This window comes from Cynara cardunculus (assembly GCF_001531365.2).
Source record: "Cynara cardunculus var. scolymus isolate 2C chromosome LG 13, CcrdV1, whole genome shotgun sequence".
In the NCBI taxonomy this organism is placed as follows: Eukaryota; Viridiplantae; Streptophyta; class Magnoliopsida; order Asterales; family Asteraceae; genus Cynara; species Cynara cardunculus.
The window spans coordinates 37800908-37828081 of NC_037540.1; the positions used below are offsets into that span (position 1 = coordinate 37800908).

At 32.3% G+C, this 27174-nt stretch overlaps 4 protein-coding genes across 7 annotated transcripts; 2 read left to right on the forward strand and 2 right to left on the reverse strand.

Annotated features, from left to right (window-relative positions):
- The first annotated feature begins 5049 nt into the window (after nucleotides 1-5049).
- Nucleotides 5050-8589, forward strand: LOC112526026 (proton pump-interactor 1-like). Its single transcript, XM_025136401.1, has 6 exons — nucleotides 5050-5288; nucleotides 5634-5948; nucleotides 6654-6857; nucleotides 7366-7560; nucleotides 7648-7746; nucleotides 8257-8589. The coding sequence occupies exons 1-6, from the start codon at nucleotides 5079-5081 to the stop codon at nucleotides 8353-8355; spliced, it is 1122 nt and encodes a 373-aa protein (XP_024992169.1). The 5' UTR covers nucleotides 5050-5078; the 3' UTR covers nucleotides 8356-8589.
- Nucleotides 8590-9940: 1351 nt separating this feature from the next.
- LOC112525085 (proton pump-interactor BIP131-like) lies at nucleotides 9941-12355 on the forward strand. The gene is made up of 6 exons (XM_025135035.1): nucleotides 9941-10074; nucleotides 10160-10477; nucleotides 10753-10956; nucleotides 11031-11225; nucleotides 11846-11944; nucleotides 12027-12355. The coding sequence occupies exons 1-6, from the start codon at nucleotides 10027-10029 to the stop codon at nucleotides 12135-12137; spliced, it is 975 nt and encodes a 324-aa protein (XP_024990803.1). The 5' UTR covers nucleotides 9941-10026; the 3' UTR covers nucleotides 12138-12355.
- Nucleotides 12356-12436: 81 nt separating this feature from the next.
- Nucleotides 12437-15743, reverse strand: LOC112525084. Its single transcript, XM_025135034.1, has 4 exons — nucleotides 14047-15743; nucleotides 13678-13926; nucleotides 13376-13495; nucleotides 12437-12784 (listed from the first exon to the last, which is right to left on the reverse strand). The coding sequence occupies exons 1-4, from the start codon at nucleotides 15169-15171 to the stop codon at nucleotides 12734-12736; spliced, it is 1545 nt and encodes a 514-aa protein (XP_024990802.1). The 5' UTR covers nucleotides 15172-15743; the 3' UTR covers nucleotides 12437-12733.
- Nucleotides 15744-23126: 7383 nt separating this feature from the next.
- LOC112525378 (putative membrane peptidase YdiL) lies at nucleotides 23127-26217 on the reverse strand. Of its 4 annotated transcripts, XM_025135491.1 has the most exons (5): nucleotides 26009-26217; nucleotides 25633-25791; nucleotides 24889-25104; nucleotides 23411-23578; nucleotides 23127-23211 (listed from the first exon to the last, which is right to left on the reverse strand). In XM_025135491.1, exons 1-5 carry the CDS (start codon nucleotides 26189-26191, stop codon nucleotides 23194-23196), a joined length of 744 nt encoding a protein of 247 aa, XP_024991259.1. In that variant the 5' UTR covers nucleotides 26192-26217; the 3' UTR covers nucleotides 23127-23193. The 4 variants fall into 4 exon arrangements, with proteins under 4 accessions (XP_024991259.1, XP_024991258.1, XP_024991261.1 ...); XM_025135490.1 differs by lacking the exon at nucleotides 23127-23211 and having other exon boundaries at nucleotides 23214-23578; XM_025135493.1 differs by lacking the exon at nucleotides 23127-23211 and having other exon boundaries at nucleotides 23214-23578; nucleotides 25633-25826; nucleotides 26009-26208.
- Between the last annotated feature and the right edge of the window lie 957 nt (nucleotides 26218-27174).

The following is a 27174-nucleotide window of genomic DNA, read 5'->3' on the forward strand; positions in this document are numbered from 1 at the left end:
AAGTAATAAAAACAAAGCGATATTCTTTCATATAACTTTAGTTTATATAAAATGAAAAAGAAATATTTAACTATCACATAAAATATTTAATTATTACATAAAATGTTTTGTCACGTAAATAAAAAATAACTATTTAATTCAATATTAGATCAAAGTTTGGATGAAAATTCAATTTCAAGTTATATCTTATCTTTTTATAGTTATTTTCACTTTTATCACCTATGGGGGTAATTAAGAATTTACCACAATTCATAATTTGATAATACTTAATTCTCGTTCTTAATGTTTTTAAAGTTAATAAGTAGTTTATTTAATCATTAAATTCTAAGATGGCTTGTGATTGGTTAAAAAAGTTTATAAAGTTAACACAATAGTTTGGATTAACATTTGAACTAATATATATATATATATATATATTGATACTTTTATATCAAACATATATTTGTTTTGTATAATTGAATAAATCATGACACTAAACAATTATACGTTCTATTAATCAAATCACATACATTTGTTAGGTAAAAATAGCCTAAAAATAGTTAATTATTTGGTCCTATAAAAAATTTAATCATTTGGTCCTAATGAAGAAAAAAGAATTATGTTAGTGACCAAAAATCAAACTAATAAGACACTAAAACTATAATGATCAAAATATAAAAAAACAACTTGTATAAAAAATATTTAATTGTTTTATCATAAATATAACAAAATAATATAATTTTTTATGCATTAATTCTTTTATCAAAAAAAAATATATATAGTTTTATTAAACAAAAACACTAAAATACCAAAAAAAAAAAAAAAATCAAAAAGACTAAAACACCCCTAAGTTAAATGGTGGATTATTAATAGATTTAGTCTCAAGGACGAAAACAACAATAAATTACAAATCATATGGACGAAAATCACAATAAATTACAAACTATAGAGATAAAAATCAAAATTTTAAAACTAGAGGAACAAAAATAACAATCTTTTACAAAACATAGGGATGAAATTCTTAAATATATATATGTATATATATATATATATATATATATATATATAAGCAGCTATTCTGATAGCATGTTGTTGTAATGTGTTTTCTTAGAGTTTAAGAGTTGTGATGGATTAACCAAACAATTATATAAAGAAAGTACAACTAAAGTCTTAAAGCATCACCTACCAACTACAAAAGAAATATTTAAAATGATTTTGGAACAACAAAATCAACCTAAACAAATACAATTCCATATGCTAACATTAAAGTCTAACCATCAAAATGCATCTTAATGAGAAGGTTCTATCAAAGGATATTATAGAACCCCCCAAATGTCCAAAGCAAGAGGTTGATTCAATAACTTTGAATCCAACTTAAAAACCATAGTGGAAGTTATTGGTAACCTACAATTTGAAACTTATAAGGAGTTTATAAATCCCACTTTTTATATATTTGAGACGAGTTGTTACAAACTCTCAACTTAAACTCCTGATGTCCTCATCAGGCCTGCCTAGAATCTACCATCTTATAATTGACGATGTGAGATTCACCTAAGATGTTACAGACCCTCCTCCCCTTCCCTTCTCAAGGACTCATGTGAGACGAGTTGAAACTTGATACTTATAAGGAGTTTAAAAATCATATTTTCGACCAATGTAAGACGAGTTGTTATATACTCCCCACTTAAACTCCCGACGTCCTCGTCAGGCCTGCCTAGAATCTTCCCTCTTGTAATCGATGATGTGGTGTTCGCCTAAGATGTTACAAACACCCCCCCCCCTCTCGAGGACTCATCATACACGATAAGGCTTGCCCCCACCATCCCGATGGTACAAGAATCGACTATGATACCATTTGTAACACCCTAAAGTCCAAAGCCCAAAACAACAGGCTGACCCAATAACTTCGAAACCAACTTAAAATCATCGTAGAAGTTATTAGTGTTAAAACTTAGTATAGATGTGAGAAACTAGTCCCACATAGGAACCTCAAGGAACTTGCATCCACTTAATAAACACTAACCCTTAAATTTTAAATGAATCATTTAATAGCTCAGTATGATCTTTTAATAGGAAATTGGTTTTAGTAATTGTTAATGTCATAAAAGTACTTTATGTTGATGTGACAGTTAATAATATAAGAAATTTTAGAGCATAATTTCTTAATAAGAAATTGTTTTATGTCACATCATGTTTTTTTTGATGTTTTGTGATATGTTTATAAAAAATGTATGAATAACTTACTAAATAGAGATTTTGGTTATAAAGAAAATACACACAGTATGATCATTAATTAATATTAATACAAATTTTTATTTATTAAGTTATAAAATTTAACATTATATTTGATTTTTAATAAATGTAACATTGATATATTAACGAATATGCAAAAATTCAAAATATAATTTATATTATAATGTAATAAAAATACAAACTTAACGCAATAAAATTACTATAATTATGTCTCAAATCTCTCATAACATACTTCATGAATATAAAAACTATCTCCAAAATGACGAGTAAAGTAATGCTTTTATTTTTGTATTTTAATTTTATGTTTTAACATTTAATAAACGTTACGTGTTTAAATAATGTTTAATATTTATTAAATGTTGTGCGTTTAATATAATTTTTCGTTTTCTATTAATAAATTAAATATATGTAAATAGATTAAAACTATACGACATAATATAAAACAATTTTTTTTTTATAAAAACAAGTGTTCTATAAAAAAATTGGCTCATAAGACGTTTTTCTCAAAAGTGTTGGATAAAAATTCAAATAACATTTTGTTTTAAAAAGGTACAAAAAAATCTTATATGATGTCCAAACACGTCAAAACATGATTCTACTATAACATTTTTTATATAACGTGTAACTTTTTGGTCTTATAATATAGTCTATTAATATATTTAATTTACACTGATTTAATAACGACCCTTAATATGGGCCTGTATTAAGAAAAGTAAGTTGGGTTGACATTAGTCACCAATTTGTATGATTTGCAGACACCATCGGTTCAAGGAAAAGACATGGTTCGATTCGATTATTGCATACATGTTTTGGTCTGAATTTATTTCTAAAACAAAAGCAATAGAAAAGAAACCGAATTAAAAGCTAAAGAGACAGTTATTTTGATACTAACATGATTCGAACCCTGCTTTTAAAAAAAAAACAAAAGTGTAATCATATTTCATAAACCAACTCAGCTAGCTTAAATTACACTGGTATCTTTAAAAAACGTAGATCTTTTTCAATTCCACTACAACGGAGCAATGAAATGGTGGCTTGTGTCATCGTATTCCCTTAAGGAGCTAGGTCTTCCCCTGATCCACACATATTTCTAACATTCGGTTGAGTTTGGAACCCTTTACCTCTAGAAAGATTGAGTATTCTCTGTAAACTGTCTTAACGTTTTGGTTAGAATCTGTCTTGGTCATGTAGATTTTGATAGATTGTCGTCAAGGATCCATGAGTAATCTCAAATGACAATTAATCAATGTCAAATCATATCGAATTACAAGCGAAAAAGTAGCGGGCGCCTTTACTTTCATATTAATGCAAACCAAACGCACCAGCAAAATTCACATATGAAGATAAGATGTACGTAGACTTTTTTTGTCGGAAAGGTATATGGGTTGTTTATTTATGTGATGACCCAAGACTTTTGAACAGATGGTAACGAAACATGACAAAATAAAAAAATTGTCAAACGTTTTTTATGGAAAATTTGAGGACTGTGAATAGAAACCTGAGAGTACGAGACATAGGAAAAACATTACTAATTAATTTATGGTGAGTCGAATTCATGATTTGAAATCTTATGTATATAACTTTACTATAAAGAGAAAATTGCTTCAAAATAGAACTAACTTTAAATAGATTTATATTTTAGGGACTAAACTTTGAAAACTATCATTTTTAAGGTCTGGAACAAACTTTTCATTTATTGAATATCAATATTTTGTTCAGATAATCAGTTACGTCTAAATGATATCGAGTTAAACCAAACAAATGTTTATGTAGGTAATAAAAAGGAGGCGAGTCATTTTTCGAAGATAATTTTATAGATTGAGGGGGTGTTTGAGATTGCTTATGAAAACAACTTATTGACTTATTCTGGTGTGACACCGGTAATAAACACTTTTGAGTGTTTGAATAGACAACTTATACCGGTGTCAAACCGGTAATAAGAAGTTTTTGAAGAAGTTAAACTCTTCTGATTTATAATAAGTTGATATGTGTTTTTATAGAAAAGTATAAGTTGTTTCAAATAAGCAATCCTAAACAACCCTAAATGTAAAATTTGCTTCAGAATTTCGTTGATAATTCTTTTGTGTCAATCGCTAAAGGTAATCATGTTAGAGGGACTCTAAATGTAAAATTTGCTTCAGAATAAAAGTTTGTTTCCTAAAATAAAAATAACACAATATTAATTTTATCATAATGTAATTTTCTTTAATATAAATTGTTTAATGAAATTAAAAAAACAATTTATCAACTAACATTAGGTACTGTATATTAATTCATAACCTCTTAAAATACAGGTTTATAACTTATTACTACATCTATATAAATTTGTAAATATTCACAATTAAACTCAGTAATATTAATTAATAGTTAATTAACAAATACTTTTAAATAAAGGAAATATTTGGGCATTACTAAAAGGGCATAATAATATATCACTCTTAAGATGGATCAAAAGTTTGTAAAGTTGTGGTTTGATCTTGTGGAAAAGTCAGCGAGGTTTGATCCATGAAAAATGTCAATTGTACCGATTTCGTGAATAAAATGCATTTTTTTCAAATGAAATCGACATGATCCTAAGTCTCTCTCTTTCTCTCTCTCTCTCTCTATATATATATATATATCTATATATATATATATATATATATATATATATATATATATTAAGATACGTTGACTTTATTTTCTTGCCGTGGGGTGCAAGTGCTACTCCTGATAACTTGATAAATATGTACAAGTCAAACTTAAAGATGTACTGAACCATCACCAAGAATTAGGGTTTCAATCAAGGTTAGCTTTTTGCAAAATCCAATTTCCCAACGTTTACTTTGATTTCACAAAAGAATTAGATGTCGTTGAGTCGAATGGAAGAACAAAAGGAATGCAACACGATCGGATTACAGTTACAAGATGGAAGCACGGGAAACCACTTTCATCGGTTTTATTTCGTCAAGTTTCGGCCCTCTCCAGATGAAGTAGAAAAAGACGGTGCTGACAAACAATATCAGTTGATGACGCTTGCTCGAGCTCGTATAATGGAAGAAATAGATCAACAGAAGGTGATTGTAATAGATCTTAGGAATCATTACAAATAAGAATGCTTAATATGGTAATAAGGGAATATTCGTATGTGAATAAATTGAAAAAGAATCTATATGAATATGCATATGTTAAGAACTGACGTTACAGATTATTCATATAAGTTTACATATGCATTCTTTTAAATAGGTTTTTTTTTTCAAATGATTTACGTGCGAACCTTTTCCTTCTTACATCGTCACAATACTTGACTTTCTTATTTAAACCTCCCACGTAGTAGATTTATGTTTTTCTTTGGATGGAATGATGCAAATTAATGAAAATTCACATGTTTATTGGTTTTCGGTTGAAAAATTGGTTAACAGGCCGATCAACATCAAATAAACCAGAAATTAATGTGGTTCTCGAGTTGCGATATGCGTATAGAATGGATGACGAGAGAAATCAAGAATCTTGGTGAAGTGGAGCCTCGTTTGCCGGTGAGTTCAGTACCAAGAACAAGAACAACTGGTTTTGTAAGTTTGAACGATAAAAAAGATGGTCAAACACCGGATCGAAAATGTTGCCAAAAGAGGATGATCAAGAAAGATAGGATAAATATGGAATATCTGCAACAAGTTCAAGAAGAGCTTATGTGTTCGAAGAAATCATCGTGTCGTACACAAGAGCTTAACGATCTGGTATGGTTGATGAACTCGGTACTATAGCAAAATCGGATTTATATATAGTACGTTAAAATCTTTAAATGTCTAGATAGGATAAACTACTTTATAGTACTTATGTTTATAGCACCAAATATTTATGCAGTATAAGTGTTACAGTAAGTTTATAACGTACTATATATAAAAGGGTCTTTGACCTAGCGGTATTGTAGCCCTTGGCTTTCTAGGAGGTCAGGGGTTCAAACATCACCATATGTGAGGAGGGTGTGTGAGTTTATTTGTTGCATTTGTCTTATATAAATATTATATACTTCAAAAAAAAAGTTTATAATACGGTTTCAGGTGTCTTAACAAGTTTATTATAATAATTTTGAAATAAAATGTCTTATTTAATTTTTTTTATATGACATTATTTGAAAAATGACATATAAAAACAAGTGTCCCATAAAAAATATGTTTATAGGACATTTCTCAACAGTCATATAAAAAAGCAATCAATATTTCAAATATGTCTTAAAAAAACCATTTAAGATGTCCAAAAGCGTTATATAAACTTATTACAATGCTTTTACATAGGACACACAATTGATTGCTCATATAAAGTTATCTGTTATGACACTTATATATTTATGGTGTCCTGTAAACTCGATTTTGTTGTAGTGACTATTAAACTCTTGCTTTCTATGAAAAATTAACACGGTGTTTTGGTTCGAAAATTTGTAGATCGAGAGCATGGAGCACAGGATCCGACATGTGAACCAGAATCGGGCAGATGAAATGAAAATGTATCGTGAAATAAGAAACGTCAAGGAAACAAGAGAAATGTACAATGCATCAGAACCCGACCCTCCTGGTTATTGGTACACGAAAGAAAGACTGTCAAAGCAAGATACAGATTGGAATCGTTCCATGCAACATAGAATACACGTAATATTTTTCTTCCTTGATTCACCACAACAAAATTAAGTTCTTAAGACATCTAAAATATCTAAATGTCCTAATAAAATATTTTATAAGATTTAAGTTTATACGACCAAACAATGAAAATGTTATAATAAGTCTATATGACGTTTTTTTAGCATTTTAACAAGTATTTTAAGACATTTTTAGAATAAAGTGTTATATTAACTATATTATTGAGCACTATTTCAAAAAGTGTCATATAAACATAAGTGTCCAAAAAAGATGAGTTTATACAATATTTTCTATAAAATTGCTAATATGACACTTTATTTTAAAAATGTTCTAAAAAACGAATTAAAACGCTGAGAAGCATCTTATAGTTCTATTGTAACACTTTTAAATAAGATGTATTAATTGGTCTTATAAAGCACTCTGCTAGGACATTTAAAATACTATAAACCCAATTTTGTTACAGTGATTCTTATCATCCTTTTTCGTCGTGTGATCTAACTAGCTAGATTTCTCTCATTAGATTCGACTGGATGACATTGAGAGAATAAAGAGAGATCTAACGGGACGTAAACATAGAGTTACGCGACTTAAATCAGAGTTGGAACGTGTGAGAAAAAGCATTGGTTCTTTACAGAAGGAGCTTGAAGATGTTAACTCAAAGAGAATCAAAGCCTATAAACGTGCTTACGAGCTTGGAGAACAAAAGAGAGAACTGGTACATATGTTAGCATTCCTATTTCAATTTCGCAAACGCATACTAATAACTTGACAACGATGCATAACGTTTGATTGATCGATGCAGAAATCAAGTTACGATGAGTATCAATCGCTCATAACGTATGCGAATAGACTTGCACGAAAAGGGGATGTTGTGGGACTAAAACAAGTGTGTGATACACAGGTTGGAAACCAAAATATGACTACGATGACATTAAAACTTATAAGCTCACTGCAACAAACTCATGTTTATAAACTAAGTGTCCTGATAGATTGTTTTATAGGACTCGGGTTTATAAAAGCAAAAAATAAAGTGTCTTATATAAAAATGTCACAATAAATTTGTAAGATATTTTTGGCTTCATAACAAGTTGTTTAGGACATATTTAAAATAAAGTCCGAATCTATAAACACATATTTTTATAAAACACTTGTTTTTAAATATGACACTTTTAGTTCGTACAAAATACCTAATACAACACTTTATTTAAAAAATGTAATAAAAAACTTGTTAAAATGCTCAAAAACTTCTTATAAATTTATTGTAACTATTTATTGTTTAATCTTATAAACGGAAGTAGTATAAAGCAATCTATTAGAGCACGTAGTCGTTTTTTACGTCATATAAACCCAATTTTATGATAATCGTTACAGACTTTAGTGACGATCAAAGTGTGATGGCTATAAATGTTAGATTGAAGGGTTCATGAGGCAGTGGAACGATAGTCAAGCATTCCGGGCCGAGTACGAGAGAAGGAAGTTGGCGTCGAAGGGTTTAAGAGATATCGTTTAAACATTATTGAAGTTTGATGCCTTTTACTTGTTTTGGAATGCTACCTTTTGTTCATTTATATGTTCGTGTTTGTTTACTTGTTCAGTTAAAGTTACACGAACAAACATAAACAATCCTTCGTTCTTGTTTGTTTATAGCTTCCACTCTGTAGATACGTTAAACTTATAAGTTATAGACTTGTGCCAAACTTTATCGAATCGAAAGTTTTGAACGAACTTGTGGAAACATAATTAGGACGGATACGTTGTCGGGTTCACAAATCCTTTAGATGAGGAACCAACTTGCCGACTATGGATTCAATTTGAAGATGTCTATATTCAGTGAGACTGTGATTCAACCAGTATTCATCGCTATCAGTAATAATCCTAACTCGTTGTACAAAGCATATAGATATCAGATATCACTTCATTAAAGATTTTGTCTAGAAAAATAACAACGAATTACAGTATATTTCAACGGATTGTTGACCTCTTTAAAAAACTTCCCTTTTTGGCAGTTCTATGTTTTCATCCTATCCATTTCTTGAAACTCAACAGAAAGAATTATCCAAATGTTTGTCAATCAAATACTTTCATCTTCAAAAGCCACTATAAAAGCTCTAATATTCACCAGAGAACGCTTTGCGCTCTGAGATGAAATATCTTCCCTTCTACTTTAAATAAATATTATCAGAGGCCATTTACCAAACGCTTATGCGGGTAAATGTTTACCAAGTCACATTACCTTACTGGATGAATATGGCAAGGACCAAGAATCTTACCCGGTAAGAGTGAAAGCAAGAACCGAGAGTCTTATTTGGTAAGTAAGGGTGACGATTCGTACCGCGGTTAACGCTTACCAGGTAGATTGTCGCATTCGATGCCATTTTGGTGAACTGAAATCTTACCCAGTAAGTAGATGATAATGTTGAATTTTACCGCTAAGTACTTACCGGATAAGTAATTAGGTAAATGACCTCTTAGTCACATGGATAGGGTCGTTTGTTTCATTCAAACAACCCGACCCAATAACAAAACTTTGGAAAAGTGTCAACTTGACCCAACCCGTTAAAAAGGATAGCCCATCCCAACTGTTGCAATTTGAGTTAGATCGGGTTGGTTTGATGGGTTAAACTATATATAAGTTTTACGAAAGATGAGAAAAGAAATATTACGAAAGATTTGACCACTACAGACTATATAGTGTGTATATAATTTATAACTTATCGGTGTTCTAATATATGGGTTGGAGGGTTGAGCTATGTCTAACCCAATGTCGACCTATTTTATTTAGAGCTTGGCAAGTTAACGGTTTGACTAGTTGGATTTAATCAGATTGTCTGCAATTTGGGTCGATCGGTTTTTGAACGGTTCTCGGTAGGAGAATGGGGAGGGGTTGCAACTAACACCAACAAGGCAATAATAAAATGAAAGGTTACATTTGACTTTCTTGCCGTGGGGTGCAAGTGCTGCTCCTAATAGCTTCATAAATACAAGTCAATCATAAGAAATTGAATCATAAACCTTAGGATCACCAACAATTAAGAATCAAATGGAAGAACGAAAAGAAAGTGATCCGATGGGGCTACAGTCGCGAGACAGAGGAAACCAGATTCATGGTCGGTTTTATTTAGTCAAGTTTCGAGCTTCTTATAAACTAGAAAAGAAAGCGGCCGACAAGCAAGATCAGTCGATGACTGTCGCTCAATCTCGTATAAAGAAAGACATAGATCAGCTAAAGGTAACTGTAATCGGGGTCTTACTGTTTGTAGCTTTTTTCAATGGAATATGATGAAAACTAACTGGTTGCTAAATTGGTTAAACAGGCAGATGAACATCAAATACACCAGAAACTAATGTGGTTTTCGCAGTGTGATGAGCATATAGATTGGCGTAAGGAAGAAATCAAGTATCTTGAAGCGATTCTAGGTAAAGTGGAGCTTCGTTTACCGATGAAATTCAGTGCCGAGAACAACTGGTTTCGTATGTTGGACCGATCAAAAAGATGGCCAATGGGATCGAAAAGGCTGATCAAGAAAGATAGGAAGGACATGGACTATTTGGAACAAGTCCAGGAAGAGCTTCTGTCTTCAAAGAAATCCACTGGAATGACATCGTGCGGTACACGAGATCTTAATCATCTGGTATGACAAATTAGTTGATGAACGGTTTTTTGTAGAAACTGGTTTTAATCTATATGACAATATAAAATGACCTAAAAAAACAGATGTTGAAAAATTACTCAATTGGAAAAAAAATGGACATACCTGAAGCTTATTGAAAAACTATATGAATTGTTTTCAAAGGTCAGTTTATAAGCTAGTCTATAGCTTATCAAACAGGGTTCTTTTTCAATAAGCTAGCTTATGGTTGCTTTCTATGAAAAATTAACATGGTCTTCTGGTTATGAAATTGGAAGATCGGGAGCATGGAGCACGGAATCCGACATGGGAACAAGAATCGGGCAGACGAAATGAAAATGTATAGTGAAATAAGAAACGTCATGGAAACAAGAGAAGTATACAATGCACCAGAACCCGACCCTCCTAGTTATTGGTACCCGAGAGAAAGATTGTCAAAGCGTGATATAGATTCCAATCGTTTCATACAACATAAAATAAAGGTAATGTTTCCCCCCTTGATTTTTATCATCTTTTTTCGACTTTTGATATAATCTAACTAGATCTCTGTTACCAGATTCGGCTAGACGAGATTGAGAAAATAGAGAGGGATCTAACAGGGCGTAAACGTAGAGTTAAACGACTTAAATCAGAGTTGGAATTTGTGAGAAAAAACATCAGTCATTTACAGAAGGAGCTTCAAGATGTTACCTCAAAGAGACTCAAAGCCTACGAACGTGCATACGAGCTTGGAGAACAAAAGAAAGAACTGGTGCAGTAGCATTCCTGTTTCATTTTCACAAACATATATACATATTGTTGGAGTCCCATATCATCTATAAATGGACCATCATCAAACCTGTATATATGTAGCAACCTTTCATATCGTTATAAGATATCTTTTAGACACTACAACAAAATTGCTTTATACGATGCCAAAAATGTCCAAGTGTCTTAACATATTGTTTTACAAGACTTAAGTTTATTGGACCAAACAATCAAGTGTCTTATCTAAAAGTGTTGCAATAAGTTTATAGAACGGTCTTTGGACGTCTTAAGTTTCTTAGCTAGTTTTTTATAGAACACATCTTAGAAGTGTATGACCACATCTTGTTACAGGATGCTTTATTTCAAAAAATGTTCCGAAAAACCTGTTATGATGCCCAAAACATCCTATAAACTTATTGTAACACTTTTAGATCTGACGTTTTATTGTTTGGCCTTGAGAACTTAAGTCCTATAAAACAATCTATTAGAACATTTAGACATTTTTGTTGTCTTATAAACCCAATTTTGTTGTCGTGAGAGAGATGCAAATAGGTTCCACATATTCTAACATACACCAATAAACTCAACAACAATACATATATAATCTTTGATTGCTTGATATAGAAATTAGATTACAAAGAGTATCAGTTGCTCAGAAGATATGCGAAAAGCCTTGCACGGAAAAGGGATGTTGTGGAACTAAAACAAGCATGTGATACACAGGTTCGTAACCGAACTATGACTCTACGGTTAAGTTCAGACTTTTGGCAAACATTAAAGTCTAATTAATGGTTGTGAATGTTAGGTTGAAGGGTTCATGAGGCAATGGAACGATAGTCAAGTATTCAGGAACGATTATGAACGACGGAAGTTGTTCTCGGTTGAAGAGATAACATTTGAACATGTTCTAGTTTGATGCCTTTTTACTTGGTTGTTCCATGAAATTTGCTACATTTCATGAATAATTTCATCTGTTGGTCTTGGGGTTATTTACTTACAGCTTAATGAGCTTAATGGTCTGGACGGCTTATTCGCTCAGCCATACATACGGCTTAGGGGCTGTTCGGTTTGTTTTCTGTTAAGACCTATATGGATGTAGCGGTCTGTATTGATATAGTTGTTTGTATATTAACAGATAAGTTGTTGTCCCCATTAAGCCACCACAAACAAATTAATACCAGAAATAAGCCAAATACAAATTACCACACTGAATAGTTGACATATCAAGTCTCAACTACAAGGTTAGTCAAGGGCAGTTCAATTCCTTTATTTGAAAAGCTTTCAACAATGTTTTCAGCATAGATGCTATGTACAGATGCATTTACATTCATACAATTGGTTTAAATTGCATCTACCTTCAATAGAACAAGACACTGTTCTATCTTAACTAGAATCTTGACCTTTACATAAAGCTAAACCTAACATGTTTCATGTAAAAGATTTACTGATCTTAACATGTATACAAAAGAAGAGGGTTACTCGGATAAACTAGGAGAAACAGCCAATCAAGCTCTATGCAGCAGCATGATAAAATCGAAGCAACTTCAATGGTGACACATTTTCCTGAAAATATGTAAAAACCAATATTAAGCATTAGATATTGCTTAGTAATGCTTAATCCCATAAATTTCAAGTTTAATTACACAATGTTTTGAAACTCTCTAAACTCCATAAATAAACCGATAAACACGTTCAAATAGAGGATAACCATTAGCCCCACTAATACGGCATAATACTCTATTATCTTTATCTACAGTTCCACATACAAAAATACTCCATATCAGCAAAAGGAAATACTTCATCATTAAAACTAAAATAAACTACATCTTCATTTTTAAATCTCAATATCTAAATTATTATAAATTTTTTAATTGAACTAATTATATCAAAAAAGAATTTTATAACCTTTAACTTGACACCAATAACGATATGAATTTTTGGGGTTCTTTTACCGGGTCTTTGAAATTAACAAGACATGTTTTCAACCACCGCTTGTGATTCTGTTGTATTCAAACATAAATTTTGGATTTTCTTTTTTGATGAGAAATTGCATTAATTTTTCCATCCTCAATTTACAATAAAATCTTGTATCCTGCTGCACCGCATGGGTACACAACTAGTTTCTAATAAAGGTTAAAGAAGGAATTGTAGAACCTGCATTGCTTCTTTGGATTGGGAAGGGAAATCAAAGCCCGTTGAGCAATTCTGCAACAATTCAGGGTTTTTTATGTACTCTTTGTGCCCATCACTAGCTTTCATCTTATACTTGAACATCTGAAACAATAGAGAAATGCTTTACATACGTCCATGCATTAGTATTACAACAACAATACCAATCAAGAGTCTACCTGAACAACTTGAAAAGAAAATGGTGAATGAAAGAAACAATTAGAGTGTATCTCTCTGAATTTGAAATGATAAGCTCTCAAAAGAAGGACATGAACACTTTCACTAACCTCAGAAAGAGAGATGGTTGGTTTCTCTAGTTCATCTCCGTCAATATCTATACCGGTACCCTGGCATTCTGGACAAAATGCTGAATAAATTTGTTTTCTTGTCTCCTTAACAACTTTCTCAAGTCTTGCTCCTTTTTTCCGCCTATATCTCCTCTTTACTTCAGGACCTTCTAGTTGTTTTGTATAAACTTCGGAGTCACACAAGAGGACCCAGTGTATGAGGCAGGAAATATGAAAAACATGAAATGCCTGCAGGATTATATACTAAATTAAATAACTAAGAAACTTCTGCATTTTGAAAAGAAAATAAAGGGTCAGATAAAAGATTGACTTTTGAAAGAGATTACAAGATTTAGAAAAGACATGTACCCCATTCAAATTTCTACTACTGCAAACCATTCTACCGGTCTTCATGTTGAGAAGTGTAGCCACATTTTTCCCAGGTAGCATCTTGTGTTGGCAGATGTCACACACTCTTTCTGAAGCCAGACGCTGGCGTGTCCTGATCTCTTTCCTCGTACATTTGCTCGGCACAAGTCTCAATTGCAGTGATTTATCATCATATACATCTAAAAGACTCCTTGAATTAGAACTACCAGGCACCAGAGATTCTTCCCCAGAAGATTCATATTGATTGTTGCTCAAAGGTTCAGTAAAATCTTGAGGATCAGATGGTGATTTCCTCTTCTTCCCATCAGCATTATTATTCCCCACGATTGCTGGTCTAGAACTTGATGAAAGAATATCCTGCAAGTCCTCAAGCAGCCCCTTTCTTCCCAGGTCACAGTCAAATGCAAATGATACGACCGCAAAATCATGAAATGGAATTACATCGTCATTAACTGAATCACTTTTCCCAAGCCATTCGCACCAAATTTTCCTAATACCTTTTGAAACTCCGTCCCTTTCACAGTACCTAATGGAAATTTTTCCAACACCAATTTCTCTCACTTCTAAATCAGAAAGTTTATCTTTATACAGCACATCAGGAATTATCAGATCATCAATATCTAAACTCTCCTCACCTCTTACTGAATCCAAACTTTCCTCGGATGAAAATTCATAATCAGAAACATTTCCTTCAATGGTAACTATAGCAAGACTGTTTTCATTAATACTCCGCTTTTGCAACAAATTCCTCCCACATAAAGCATTTGCAGTTGACAAATGATTGTCTTCATCAGAAGAATTATGAAAGAAAAGCATCCCATCATTAAACGGAAAAGGATTCTGTTTCAACAAGGTAGCTTTAGCAGCTTCATACATCTGCTTATGAAGATGGCCCCGTAGATGATCATGCAGCACCGAATCACTATAACACGGGGACAGACACAAAACACAGAAAAATATAACCTTCTTATTGTCTTCCCTAAGCTCAATATACGTATGACCCTTCAATCTCACATTCCTTAGAGTTGTTCTCGCCAACTGTTCTTTTAAACTAATAACACCATTTCTTTCCAGAAATCCTAACTCCCTACTACGTCCAGCCATTCAATAACTCCTCCAGACTATACCATATGAAACCCTAAAAAACCTCAACTCCCCAAATTTCAATTGTCACAGAGCAAAAGCACCATTTGAAACCCTAGAAATCTTGAATTCCACTACCAACACCAGATTTCAAATATAATGGCTAATGCGACAAATAAAACCAAACATCGTTCCTTAAACTACTTAAAAAACGGAATAAACAAAAATATTCAACGAAACCGAAGCGATCTTAAGAGACAATTCTTCAAATCTGGAATTAAAACCTGACTTCACAGAAGAACAAGTTCAAATATTGTACTTAGAAGAAGAAAGCTCTAAACTTACAACATCGAGGTGTAGATTGTATAGAGTTTTTTGGAAACCGTAGAGGTATTAGATCCACCATTACAAGCGCTTGTTGTTGAACTCCAGATAGAATTTCAAGACAGAAAATCCCTTCCATGGACATCATCTCCGAGTTTGCTAGTCTGTTAAGAGAGAACCAGAAAGAGAAATGAAAGCGATTCGTACCAGAATTTCGCGATGGGGGAAGGAGTCGAAGAACGAGGGCGGAGACGTAGGGAAATGAAAATGAGGGATTTGATTCTTGGCCGTTGATTTGGATGAGTTTGTGAGAGCATATTCAACAAGATTCCTAAACAAAATTTAAAATTGAAAATCAAAAGTGAAAATCTCTTAAAAATATTAAAATATCTTATCTATATCTATACTATCTTATTAAGCAAATTTAGCAAAAGTAAGTCTTAAAATATTAAATAATCAATATATCTTTTGTATTACCCTTAAATCATTTTTTCACCTCCTCATCTCCTCATATACACTCACTCACATACACTCACTTTCTTGATTTTTTTAAAATTATAATTTTAAATTTACACTTTATACATCTATAATTAGTTAACTAATTTACTTTACGTCCTTTACTTTTAAATGTTTCATTTTAAACTTTTATCAAATTAACATACATAATCGTATATCAATTAAAACATGTTTAAAAAATACATTTTTATTTTAACAAGTTACATCATTATAATTGTCTCGTTAATACCTTCGAAATGAGTCTAATATTAAATAGTTTTTGACTTAATTATATTATTATGTATTATATATATTGTGAAAAAATATTTTTAATATTTACAATTTATACTTTTATAGTTATTTATTTATATATATACTATATATTTTGGGGTTAGACTGTCCAAATTGTACTGTATAATATGTTCTTGGGTTTTTTTGAAATATATATATACATGTATTAATTCAACCTTAATCTGAGTTTCTGGACAAAAAAGAAAGAGGGTAAGCAGTTGAAATTTCATTCTAAAACCCATATTTTTTGGTCTTTTCATGGCTTATGATTTGTCAAATTTGTAGTTTTCTTTATTTGTTTTGAGTGTTTATCTTAAAACTCAAGTTTTTTGGTTTTTTGCTCTTGGTGTAAATCGAACACATTTGTGGAGTCGTTTAAATATGTTGGATTTTAAATATATTGTATTTTAAACTGTCATACAATTTTTTTCATCGATAGTCTATAATTGGAACTATAACTCTTATTTATTCAAATTGTATTAATATGTAAAAACTAAGTGTAACTTATATCATCGTTAAATTTTATCTTATAAAACCAGTGGAACTTCAAAATCTTTAAAATTCATGGCTCCGCCGCATTGCGCGGGTACACAACTAGTTTATTTATTAAAACTAGAAGGGTACTTGCCCAATATAACGAGATACATCTCGATTTTATGTTTCATTTTATTATTTATCTATTGATATAATACGGCTTTATATTGTTTTGAGAAAATAATAATGTTTTTACTTTTAAATAAAATATAAATTTAAAGATATTGTAATTAAAATTTTGGAAAAAAAAAATATCGATATTAGTATCAAATTAACTATTTAAAAGTTCTCGTTTTTTGTGTAATTTTTTTTATTCAATTTTTTTATTGTAATTTAATTTAGGTCTAATAATGAATCAATTTACTTTTGGTTTAATAACATAATTTTTTATAAAGATAATAATTAAGTATTTTATTAGAACTCAATAATTATTCTAATTATTTTTTAGATTTTCTATATTTAAAATATCGACTCAAAATCCTCATTTTCTCCATTTTAAAGAAGTTGTTAGATTTGTTTTAAGTTGATTAGTGTTGGGTCGTTGATGATGGTTGGTTGGACGTCGTTTAAGTGCGGACGCATAGAGGGGATTAAACGAGATTCGAATTTTGAAGCAGGCATATACAGGGCCGTCATTATCTTGGGTGCGTTTGGTGCGCGGACAAGACAGGACAGGACAGCTGTTCAGCGTTTGGTAAAACATAACAGGACAGGACAGGTTAAAATGATCAATTTACCCCCAGTAACCTGTTTAGTGTTTTTTTCACTAAATAATCAATATAATAAATGCTTACAAATACTATTTAAAAATATCAAAAAATTTCCAAAATCAATCGTAATTAAAAACTCACATTAATAAATCAAAAGATTTAAACATCATATTCACAAACAGTTGAAATGCCCTAAACAGTTGATAACAATTGTAGAACGAAATTAGTGTTGGTCAAAGGCAAATGAATCAAGTAGCATAAATCAAATTTGCATTGAAATGCCCTAAACAGTTGATAACAATTGTAGAACGAAATTAACAATCATACGTTCTTCAATATTGCAGTCGTTCACTACTCACAGATCGATTGAAATGCCCTAAACAGTTGATAACAATTGTAGAACGAAATTAACAATCAAATTTGCATTGAAATGCCCTAAACAGTTGATAACAATTGTAGAACGAAATTAACAATCATACGTTCTTCAATATTGCAGCCGTTCACTACTCACAGATCGATTGAAACTACTCACAGATCGAGCTCAATCAAGAACGAAAGGAGATGTCGTTCACTACTCACAGATCGTTCACTACTCACAGATCGATTGCGTACCTGGGTATGGAGAGAAGAGAAGCGATGGAGGCGATGGAGGCCGTCGATTGAAACTCGCCGTCGATTGGAACTCGTCGGCCGTCGATTGAAACTCGCCGTCGACAGGGAGGAAGCGATGGAGACGATGGAGCGATGAAAAAGGTTAGGTCGTTCTCCAATATTGCAGCCGGGTGGGAAAAGGGTAAAGAGGGAAATAGGGTTGAGTTCCACTTAGTTCCAGGGGGGTAGGATGGAACACGGGTGTCCAAGGTTTACCCAAGTTAGTTCCACTTAGTTCCACATTCGGCCACACCAAACACAGGACAAATGTGTTCTGTCCTGTCCTGTCCCACCCTGTCCAGCGTACCAAACGCACCCTATAAGATATTGAGTAAACTAAAAATTTGGTCCCTACGGTTTGTTAAGATAACACATTACATTCTTATAGTTTTAAAATTATAAGATAGTCATCATGGTTTACAAAAACATATAGATTTGATCTCTCTCTCTCTCTAACAACCATTAAAAAAATCCTTTGAATGATGGGGTTTGTCTTTTTATCGATTTTTTTTGTCATTTACCCAATCAAAAACCACATAGACCAAATCATAAAATCGATTTTGATTGATTAAGAGACAAAAGAATGGATAAAAAAACGAAAATATCTTTTATTTAACAGCCGTTAGAGAGAGTGACTAAATCCAAACATTTTACAAACCTCAATTATCTATACTATATTATAAAACATTTGAGAAAAACTCTTAAAAACCATTTTTTATGCATGAAGTATTGTATATTGATGTATATTACTTAAAATTCAAAATTACAAGTAATTATGCATAAGTCAACTTATTAAAGCTCCATGTTTGAATTTGTGTAACTAACTGCGGATAAACATAATCAAATATAGGATAAACATCTCATTTTAAAATATAAAAAATCTAAAACATAATTATAATAATTATCGAGTTCTAACAAAATAATTAATTATTATCTTTATAAAATATTATATTACTAAACCAAATATAAATTACTTCGTTTTTGAACTTAAATTAATTATAATAAAAAATCGAATTAAAAAATTACACAAAAATAGGAATTTTAAATAATTATTTTGATATCAATATCGTTATATTTTTGTCAAAATTTAATAATATCTTCAAATTTATATTTTATTTAAAAATAAAAACATAATCGTTTTTTTAAAATCATATAAGACCATACTATAGCATCAACTGAGACAAAAAATAAAATAAAATATTAAAAATCAAGATGTATCTCGTTGCAGTGTGCGAATACCTTTCTAGTCATCTTGTAATTTTAAAACCACAGAAATAAAAAAATGTTACTTTCAACAAACCACAAAATCAAATTTATAATAGTTTACTCTAACATATATATTTAATATAAAAAAAGGAATTAAATATTGGTGATACAAGATCCGTTTTGATTGAAGGCATGTCGAGTTGTTGACGGGTGATTTTTTTTGGGGGATTTATTTGGTTCGATTTGTTCAATTTCAATATTTTTCAAACTATTTAAATCAAATAGGGTTAGGTTTTAACGGTTTTGGGTTATTTGATTTTGAATTATTCCATGTGGTTATCGATTAAACCAAATAAGGGTTTTATTTTTAATATACAGATATTTTAGTAAGTTTCACCGAACAAAATAGATTTTTGTTTATTTAGTCGGACAAAACTCAAAAGTTAAAACTTCAAATAGTTTTAGGAAAATTCATGTGTTTTACTTTAAAATAGAAGTTAAATTCGATTGATTGAATATATTTTATATTTTGCATATTCGGTTTTATGAAACTAAAAAATTATTTGAAAGCGAATATCCCTTTCAGAACGTCCCACAATCTTGGAGATTATAGTTAATGATATTACTTATGAAGGTTGTGATTGATGTGTAGTCTCAAAAATCTCAAGGAATTTACTTATACCTTAACAATTGATTTTTAAAGACAATAGACTTTGGTAGGTTTTAGGTATATTATTGTACATTTCCGACAAAAATATACTTTTTATTGGATATTCATTTATGGTACTTAAGTTCTTTTGAGTTTAGGATTTCGAATCTCGAATGTGTTGTTTCAACCATTTACGTAAATAAGTGATAATATATCAACTTCTTTTTGTTCATCATAAGATAAATTGTAATGCACGTGAAATTTCATAATCATAACAACATTAGATTTTTGCATGTTTACATTTTGTTGATAACACTTTATCCATATATAAAATTTCGAAAATAAGTCGCTCAATCTATTGGATTTCCAGATAGTAAAGGAATCATATGGATTTCTTAAGTCCCTAAAAACTTTAAGATTATATACACCCTTTTGACAAAATCGATTTGGCATATCTTAACCAAACCCTTCGCATGGGCTCAACGCACACTTGTATGGTCCGAAGAGACTTACTTTTTTGTATATCAAACGATTTATTCAATTTAAAGATAACAGTAATAGCTATATACTTTTGGCATGAGGCCAAAAATAATACGATTTTGGTTTATGAAGCCAACTTCAATGTTTTAATACCTTAAGGTGGCGTTTAGTTCGCAGATTCTGGAGGAATCTGATGGAATTGGAATGTTGAATTCCACTGACCAAATTTCATTCCCTCGTTTGGTTCATTCTTTTTCACGAAAGGAATCTTCAAAATCCTACAAATTCCACAAATAAATGAATTTAACATTCCTTAGCAACTACATGGTATTTTGATGAAATGGAATCGCTATCTTCATTATACCAAATATGCCCTTAACATAATATACTCTAATCTCATAAAACTCAATATGACCATCGTCGACCACCTCTCGACCATTATTGATTTGAACCACTGCCAACTACCACCGATCTAAACCACCGCCGACCACCACCACTGACTACCACCGATCTAAACCACCACTGATCTGATTCACCGTCAATCTAAACCACCACCGATAACCGCCATCTAAACCACCATGAACTACCACTGTCGACCATCGCCATCTGAACCACCACGGACCACCATCGATCTGAACCACCGCCAACTACTACCGATCTGAAGCACTATCGATCTAAACCACCATTGACCATCACCGATATGATCCATCGCCGATCTGAACCACAACGGACCACCATCGATCTATATCACTGCCAACTACCATCGATCTATATCACTGCCAACCACCGACGACTACCATCGATCTGAATCACCGTTGGACACCGCTGACCACCACCGATTTGAACAACCACCTCCGCCACCGCCTATTTGAACCACCGCTGACCACCTCCCTCTAAACCATTGTAGACCACCACCATTTGAACCACTATGGATCACCACTGATCTGAATTACCGCCAACCACCGTTGATTTAGTAATGTTGTTTGGCTTATGATTATATTTGGGTTGTGTATTTTATATTGTTTTACATATTAAATAATTATTTTATTAAAGTATTTTAGTTTTAAAAAAATTAAAATTTTCAAAAAAGGACATTTTGGTCATTTACCAATATTTTATTCTAATTCTAAAGCTACATTCTGTGAACCAAACAAACAGATTTCAATTCCTTAACAGATTTCATTCCAATATCTGCCAACCAAACAAGTGGTCAAACCTGACAACATTCTATTCCAATTTCTTCAAAGTCAAATTCTTTTAACAGATTCCATTCCATCCAAAAATATTCTACGAACCAAACGCCACCAAATGATATTTTAAGAGAATATGTCATGAAACAATATAAATGTTGATTTTGACATAAATTCAAATTTAAACTTTTAACATCCTAAAAGTATATTTGAAGATTTTGATAAAAGACAAAAATATATATCAGGGTTGGAAATGTAACTTCCAAAAAATATTTTAAGATTTGAAATTGTAAGTTACATTCAATTGATATTAATAATAAAAACATTATATAAGTCAGATCATGAACTATGTTTAAATTCAAATATGATCATACTCACATATAAAGAAGAAATATATATATATATATATATATATATATATATATATATACTCACTTGAGTTGAAGTGGCGGGAAGCAAACCATTCAATGGTGTTGGGAAACAGAAAATACAAGCGTTTAGCGGCAATAAACAATAAATATTGAGCTTATGTGTCAATAACGTGTTAAAGGAAAAACCAAATAGAATAACAGTAAATAAAGAAAATGAATATGTAATTTTCATTAATCATAAGCCCCTTTATATAAGAATACGTTACAAGTAGATAACTACCAGATATTCCAGTTCTAATCGAACTCTGATATATCTTTCTATATCGATATTCTATTTTCATTAATCATAACCCCCTTTATTTTTTTTAAGGATTTTAACTTTTGATATTCTATTTTTTTTAAATATAGTATAACTATGGGAGATGCTCTAAATAAATAAGTCAATCGAATTGGATAATAAATCAAATAAAACAGTCACCCCTTTCCCAACCACCAACCCGTAGATTCATGATCTAGGCCACGGTTAGCAATCATAAACTAACTTTTTTTTTTTGAGTTTATTGAAAAAACTACATTTTGGTAAGCTAGCTTTTTGAAAAGCCGGAGCGTTTCAGTAAACTTTTGGGGACTTCTTTTACTTTCTTTCCAATTATGCCCCTTATAATGACCAAAAACCCTAACCATTAAGGCCATTTTTCATTGTTATCCAACTTATCAAATATTTTACTAACCTCCCGCTAGCTTAATTTACTAGCTAGCTTGCCAAACATACCTGAAAGTCATAATTACATGCACATAATGTCATGGAAAAGGGTTTCTACCCTCCAAACTGCCCCAACCATACCAGTCCCACACGACAATCATGGGTCACAAGTCATTTACATTTGCTATGTTGTACCATGTTGACAAAATGTAATGTCAATATGTTATGGTCTCTAGTGTATAGCTCAGTTGGCAAAGAATGGAGAATAAAAGATAGGTCCTGGGTTCAACTCCCCCCCCCCCCCACTCTCCTCTGCGGCTAGCCTCAGCTGTTGAGTGAACCAAAAAAACACCCCCCACATTGATGTCCTTAGAGGCGGGTTCTGTGTGGAGCCAATTGGAGTGACCAATAATCAACTTTTGACCGAAAAAATGTAGTGCTATGGAAGATATGGTTCCTATCAAAAAGGGGGAAAAGTAATATTAAGATGTAAAAGTGATAACTAAAATGAGGGCATTGTATAGTGAGTGAATGATAAAAGGAGAGATCAATGTGCCAGTCCAACAATAAGAGCATCCAAGGACAACCCCAATAACACATAGTTGTAGGAAATTGTCAATAGATAAATAAGTTGCACTGAAAACAACAGAACTTACCACAACTGCTTTCTGCCATTCCATTTTTGAAGCAAGAGATGTCAATAGGAACCCTCTGTAAACAGTTTCCTCCAGAAGCGGTGTCACGAAGCAGTAAACAAGGGTGGATCCGATGACCGAGAGGGGCCCACCCGAAAGAATTTCTTTCAAAATAGGGTTGTTAACGTCCTGCATCACAACAACAAAAATGTCATTGTCTTGAGATGGTAAGAATAGGGAGGTTTCAAATAGTCGTTATCTTCATAACAGTCGGTGCTTTCACGGAAAAGATCGTTCTACTCTTTGGGGTAGAGGTCCGGTCAGGTCTACATACATCCCACCTCCTCACCTCAGGGTGGGATATACTCTGGGTAGTTTCGTTTTGTTTATTATCTTCAAACAACATTGTTAACAAGGGGGTCCTTTGGATAAATTACCTTAAATGAGTTTTCAACTGGGAGCATGACTTCTAATAATTTTTGCTCAATGACCTTCATCTAACGTGCCATTGGACCTTGGTCCAAAATAGCTTACCCCTAGTTCAAAACAGTCTACTCCCGTAAAAGCTTAGAAATACACTCGAGGGTTAAATTCTTAAATTAAGTTTTTGAGAAGATGATTCAGCTAAATACTCCGTTAGCAAGGATGCTGGAATGAAACTCCAAGGCCCACCAGGACCATGCTGTATGTGAAAGATCATGAATTAGGTACAACCCAAAGACCAACCCCTAAACTGTTCTGCGATTCTATCTTCATCCACCTCCAACAAAGTATAGATAACAGCCATAAAAAAGAAGTTATCCAACCAAAGGGTCATTGGCCCAGCGGTACCCGGGGTACCCATAGAGCCCAACCTCCCAAGACATCAAGGGTTCAAACGTCATCAATAGTGAGGCGAATGCATGAGTATCTATAGCATATAAATATTATATACTTAAAAAAAAAAAAGTTATCCCAGTGACTCTTAAACTTGAGGTGGATTAACGAAGTAAAACCCTCTAGTGTGCATTGTTCTCTAGGTGATAGGTAGGTAAGAATGAGAATCAGAAACACCACTACTGTAAACTTCGACTTCCCGATACTAAAGACTCTTTCATCCACCTACAAAAATTTCTTGTCCTATGTTTGGCGCGNGAGAATCAGAAACACCACTACTGTAAACTTCGACTTCCCGATACTAAAGACTCTTTCATCCACCTACAAAAATTTCTTGTCCTATGTTTGGCGCGACAATTAGAGTGGGACAAAAATGTAGTTTTGGGTCCCACCACAATAGGTGGAACAAAAATCAAGAATATAGGATAGATAGGTAAATTACTAAACTACTCACATCTGATCTTCATTGAAGATAAGGATTTACCTCCTATAGGTTACACGGACCGTACAGTTTTCAGAGACATGCCAAATAATTCAGCTTTGTCACATCTCAGCCCTCTTGGATTTTCGAAAGAAGCTTACCTTTTTTAGGACCATTAGAGGATGGTTGTTTTGAGACTAACCTTGGGCCCAATTAACTTGTCAGCTACAAGCGATGTGARGAAGACCAACGCAAGAAGAAAACAAAGACCAAGCACAGATGCCAGTAACCAGTTCCTTTCCTTGGGCAACACTCTTACTTCAAAGAAGCTAAGAATGTTGAATGGCTTCTCAGAGAATCGCAGCAGCAAAATAAATGCAACAAGCTCTAAAGTTTGTAACAGAAGCAATGAYAATACCTATTGAGACACAGAAAAGGTTATAAAATATCAAATTTGTCAAAAGTTCAAACCAAAGAAGGTAACTTGTACACAGTTTASTTCAACATCTTGCAAATTACTACCATCTCATGAAACTTGATAAGTTTAAGGATTTTTTACTACTTGCTGACCAACTCTTCCTGCGTAAGAGGTGCTTACACAGTAGGAAGGGATGATATTTACCAAAGCAGTCTACCCCGCAACTATATTGATCCAGTAAGAAAGGGGTAGCTTTCTGACTCGGTCAGTGCTTTGATCAGCACTATCCATTAGCGCTTACCTAGTCTACCACCATCCTATCAAATGTCTAACATACCGTTGAAGGACAATAAAATACAAGAATCAGGTAGACTAGAATCAATAGCTTCAATTTTTAGTTATAATAACAGAAAACAGGTACTTGTAGTTGTAGATTGCAAATATATGACATCTTAAAAATAGGAAATTGTTGCAATTTCATGAGATAGTGAAGAAAAAACAATTCATGTGGTACTTTTGTCCAATCACCTGAGTCTCTGGATCAAGAGCAGTTTGATGCAGTAATTGTGCAACAACAGATAGTCCTCCAAAACTAAGAGGAATGTGCAAGCTAAACACATAAAAACCCATAGTGCTCCACGTGGTTCCACCATCACAATTGAAGTCTGTTTTCAAGATTGAAAAAYCCTGCCACAAGTTACAGTTGACACCCCTTCATACAACTAGAATCGATCATCCAAGAAAAACCCTAATTAGATATGAAATATCGAAAAAGCTATACATATGATGCTTGTTACAATCTGAATACGGAACAGATAAAGTATTRGAATTCATGTAAAATTGCTGAATTCGAGAGTAACAACATCAAATGCAAACASAGAGAGAGGAGGTTAAATCTTGGAACCTGAGATGCTTTGCGATTGCTATCCTTTTGGATGCAACAAAGCTTGAATGGAGAAACTGTGCAACTTCGTATGGAAGTGGAGTGGATGATTAGATTAGTTTGAAAGCTTCGAATCGATGTGATGATAGCTGGAGCTTTTGAGAGACTGGTAGTTATCAGAGGAAGATGAACCGTTGTCATCATTTTCGGAAACCTTGTTCAAAATAATTTCATTCCCCTGAACTTGCAAGAAAATAACTACATAAATGAGTAAAATACAAGTTTGGTCCCTGTAGTTTGTTAAAAGTAACATTTTTAGTATATGCAGTTCCAAATTACAAGATGACCTTCAAAAAGTCAAAAACATCTAGAATTGGTCCTTCTTTTAATGATTGTTAGAAAACTTCATCAAGTAAGGGGCATTTTTGTCATTTTATCTTTTACCCAATCAAAAACCACAAGTAATGAAAATCGTAAAATTGATTTTGATTAATGGACAAAAAAATCGATAAAATGACGAAAATGTCTCTCATCCAACGAAATTCTTAACAACCATTAAAGAGAGGGATCAAATCCGGACATTTTTACAAACTGATGGTTATCTTCTAATTTCAAAACTGGTAACAACGAAGAGAATATTACGGTAAATACAAGAATTAGGGTTTTAAAAGGTAATTCAAATCAAGAATCTACAAAAATGATTCTTCTATTTTTGTGAAAAGCTTATGTCCGTTTTTTTAAAATATAGAGTTTGTTCAGGCATTTTACATAAACCATGTGAACCAAGTAGAACAAAAAGTTGACGTTCTTATTGAAGGGTTATGTTCGTTTTTCGACATAAGGAAAGTTTGGGTTATATAAAATAGACATCTTACATGAATCCAGATAACAAAAATATCTGAATCAAATAGACCAAAAAGTTGTTGATACCTCAAAGAAAAAACGTTCAATTGTTTTTTTGAGTAAACCGTTCTTTATTCTAGTCCATTGGTTAATTAAAACTTGTGATTTCCATCCTTGTGCTTACAATGTATTACAGTTTTTATCTCAATAGTTTATAACTCATTGTTGTTTTCATTCTCAAACTTAATTTCGTGAGTGGTTTACCGTTAAGTATAAGGGGTAAAAATGTAATTTCAAAGGCAAAGGGATAAAATAACAATTTTTAATAAACCGCAAGTCTTATT

What these genes read in the sequence shown, in the direction of transcription:
- LOC112526026 (XM_025136401.1), top strand. Translation starts at nt 5,079, where the DNA reads ATGTCGTTGAGTCGAATGGAAGAACAAAAGGAATGCAACACGATCGGA. An exon ending in AAGAAATAGATCAACAGAAG is followed by an intron (nt 5,289 to 5,633) that starts GTGATTGTAATA and finishes ATTGGTTAACAG; the next exon opens with GCCGATCAACATCAAATAAA. An exon ending in CACAAGAGCTTAACGATCTG is followed by an intron (nt 5,949 to 6,653) that starts GTATGGTTGATG and finishes GAAAATTTGTAG; the next exon opens with ATCGAGAGCATGGAGCACAG.
- LOC112525084 (XM_025135034.1), bottom strand. Translation starts at nt 15,171, where the DNA reads ATGGCTGGACGTAGTAGGGAGTTAGGATTTCTGGAAAGAAATGGTGTT. An exon ending in GTAGTAGAAATTTGAATGGG is followed by an intron (nt 13,927 to 14,046) that starts GTACATGTCTTT and finishes ATAATCCTGCAG; the next exon opens with GCATTTCATGTTTTTCATAT. An exon ending in CAACCATCTCTCTTTCTGAG is followed by an intron (nt 13,496 to 13,677) that starts GTTAGTGAAAGT and finishes CTATTGTTTCAG; the next exon opens with ATGTTCAAGTATAAGATGAA.
- LOC112525085 (XM_025135035.1), top strand. Translation starts at nt 10,027, where the DNA reads ATGACTGTCGCTCAATCTCGTATAAAGAAAGACATAGATCAGCTAAAG. An exon ending in CACGAGATCTTAATCATCTG is followed by an intron (nt 10,478 to 10,752) that starts GTATGACAAATT and finishes TGAAATTGGAAG; the next exon opens with ATCGGGAGCATGGAGCACGG. An exon ending in TCATACAACATAAAATAAAG is followed by an intron (nt 10,957 to 11,030) that starts GTAATGTTTCCC and finishes CTCTGTTACCAG; the next exon opens with ATTCGGCTAGACGAGATTGA.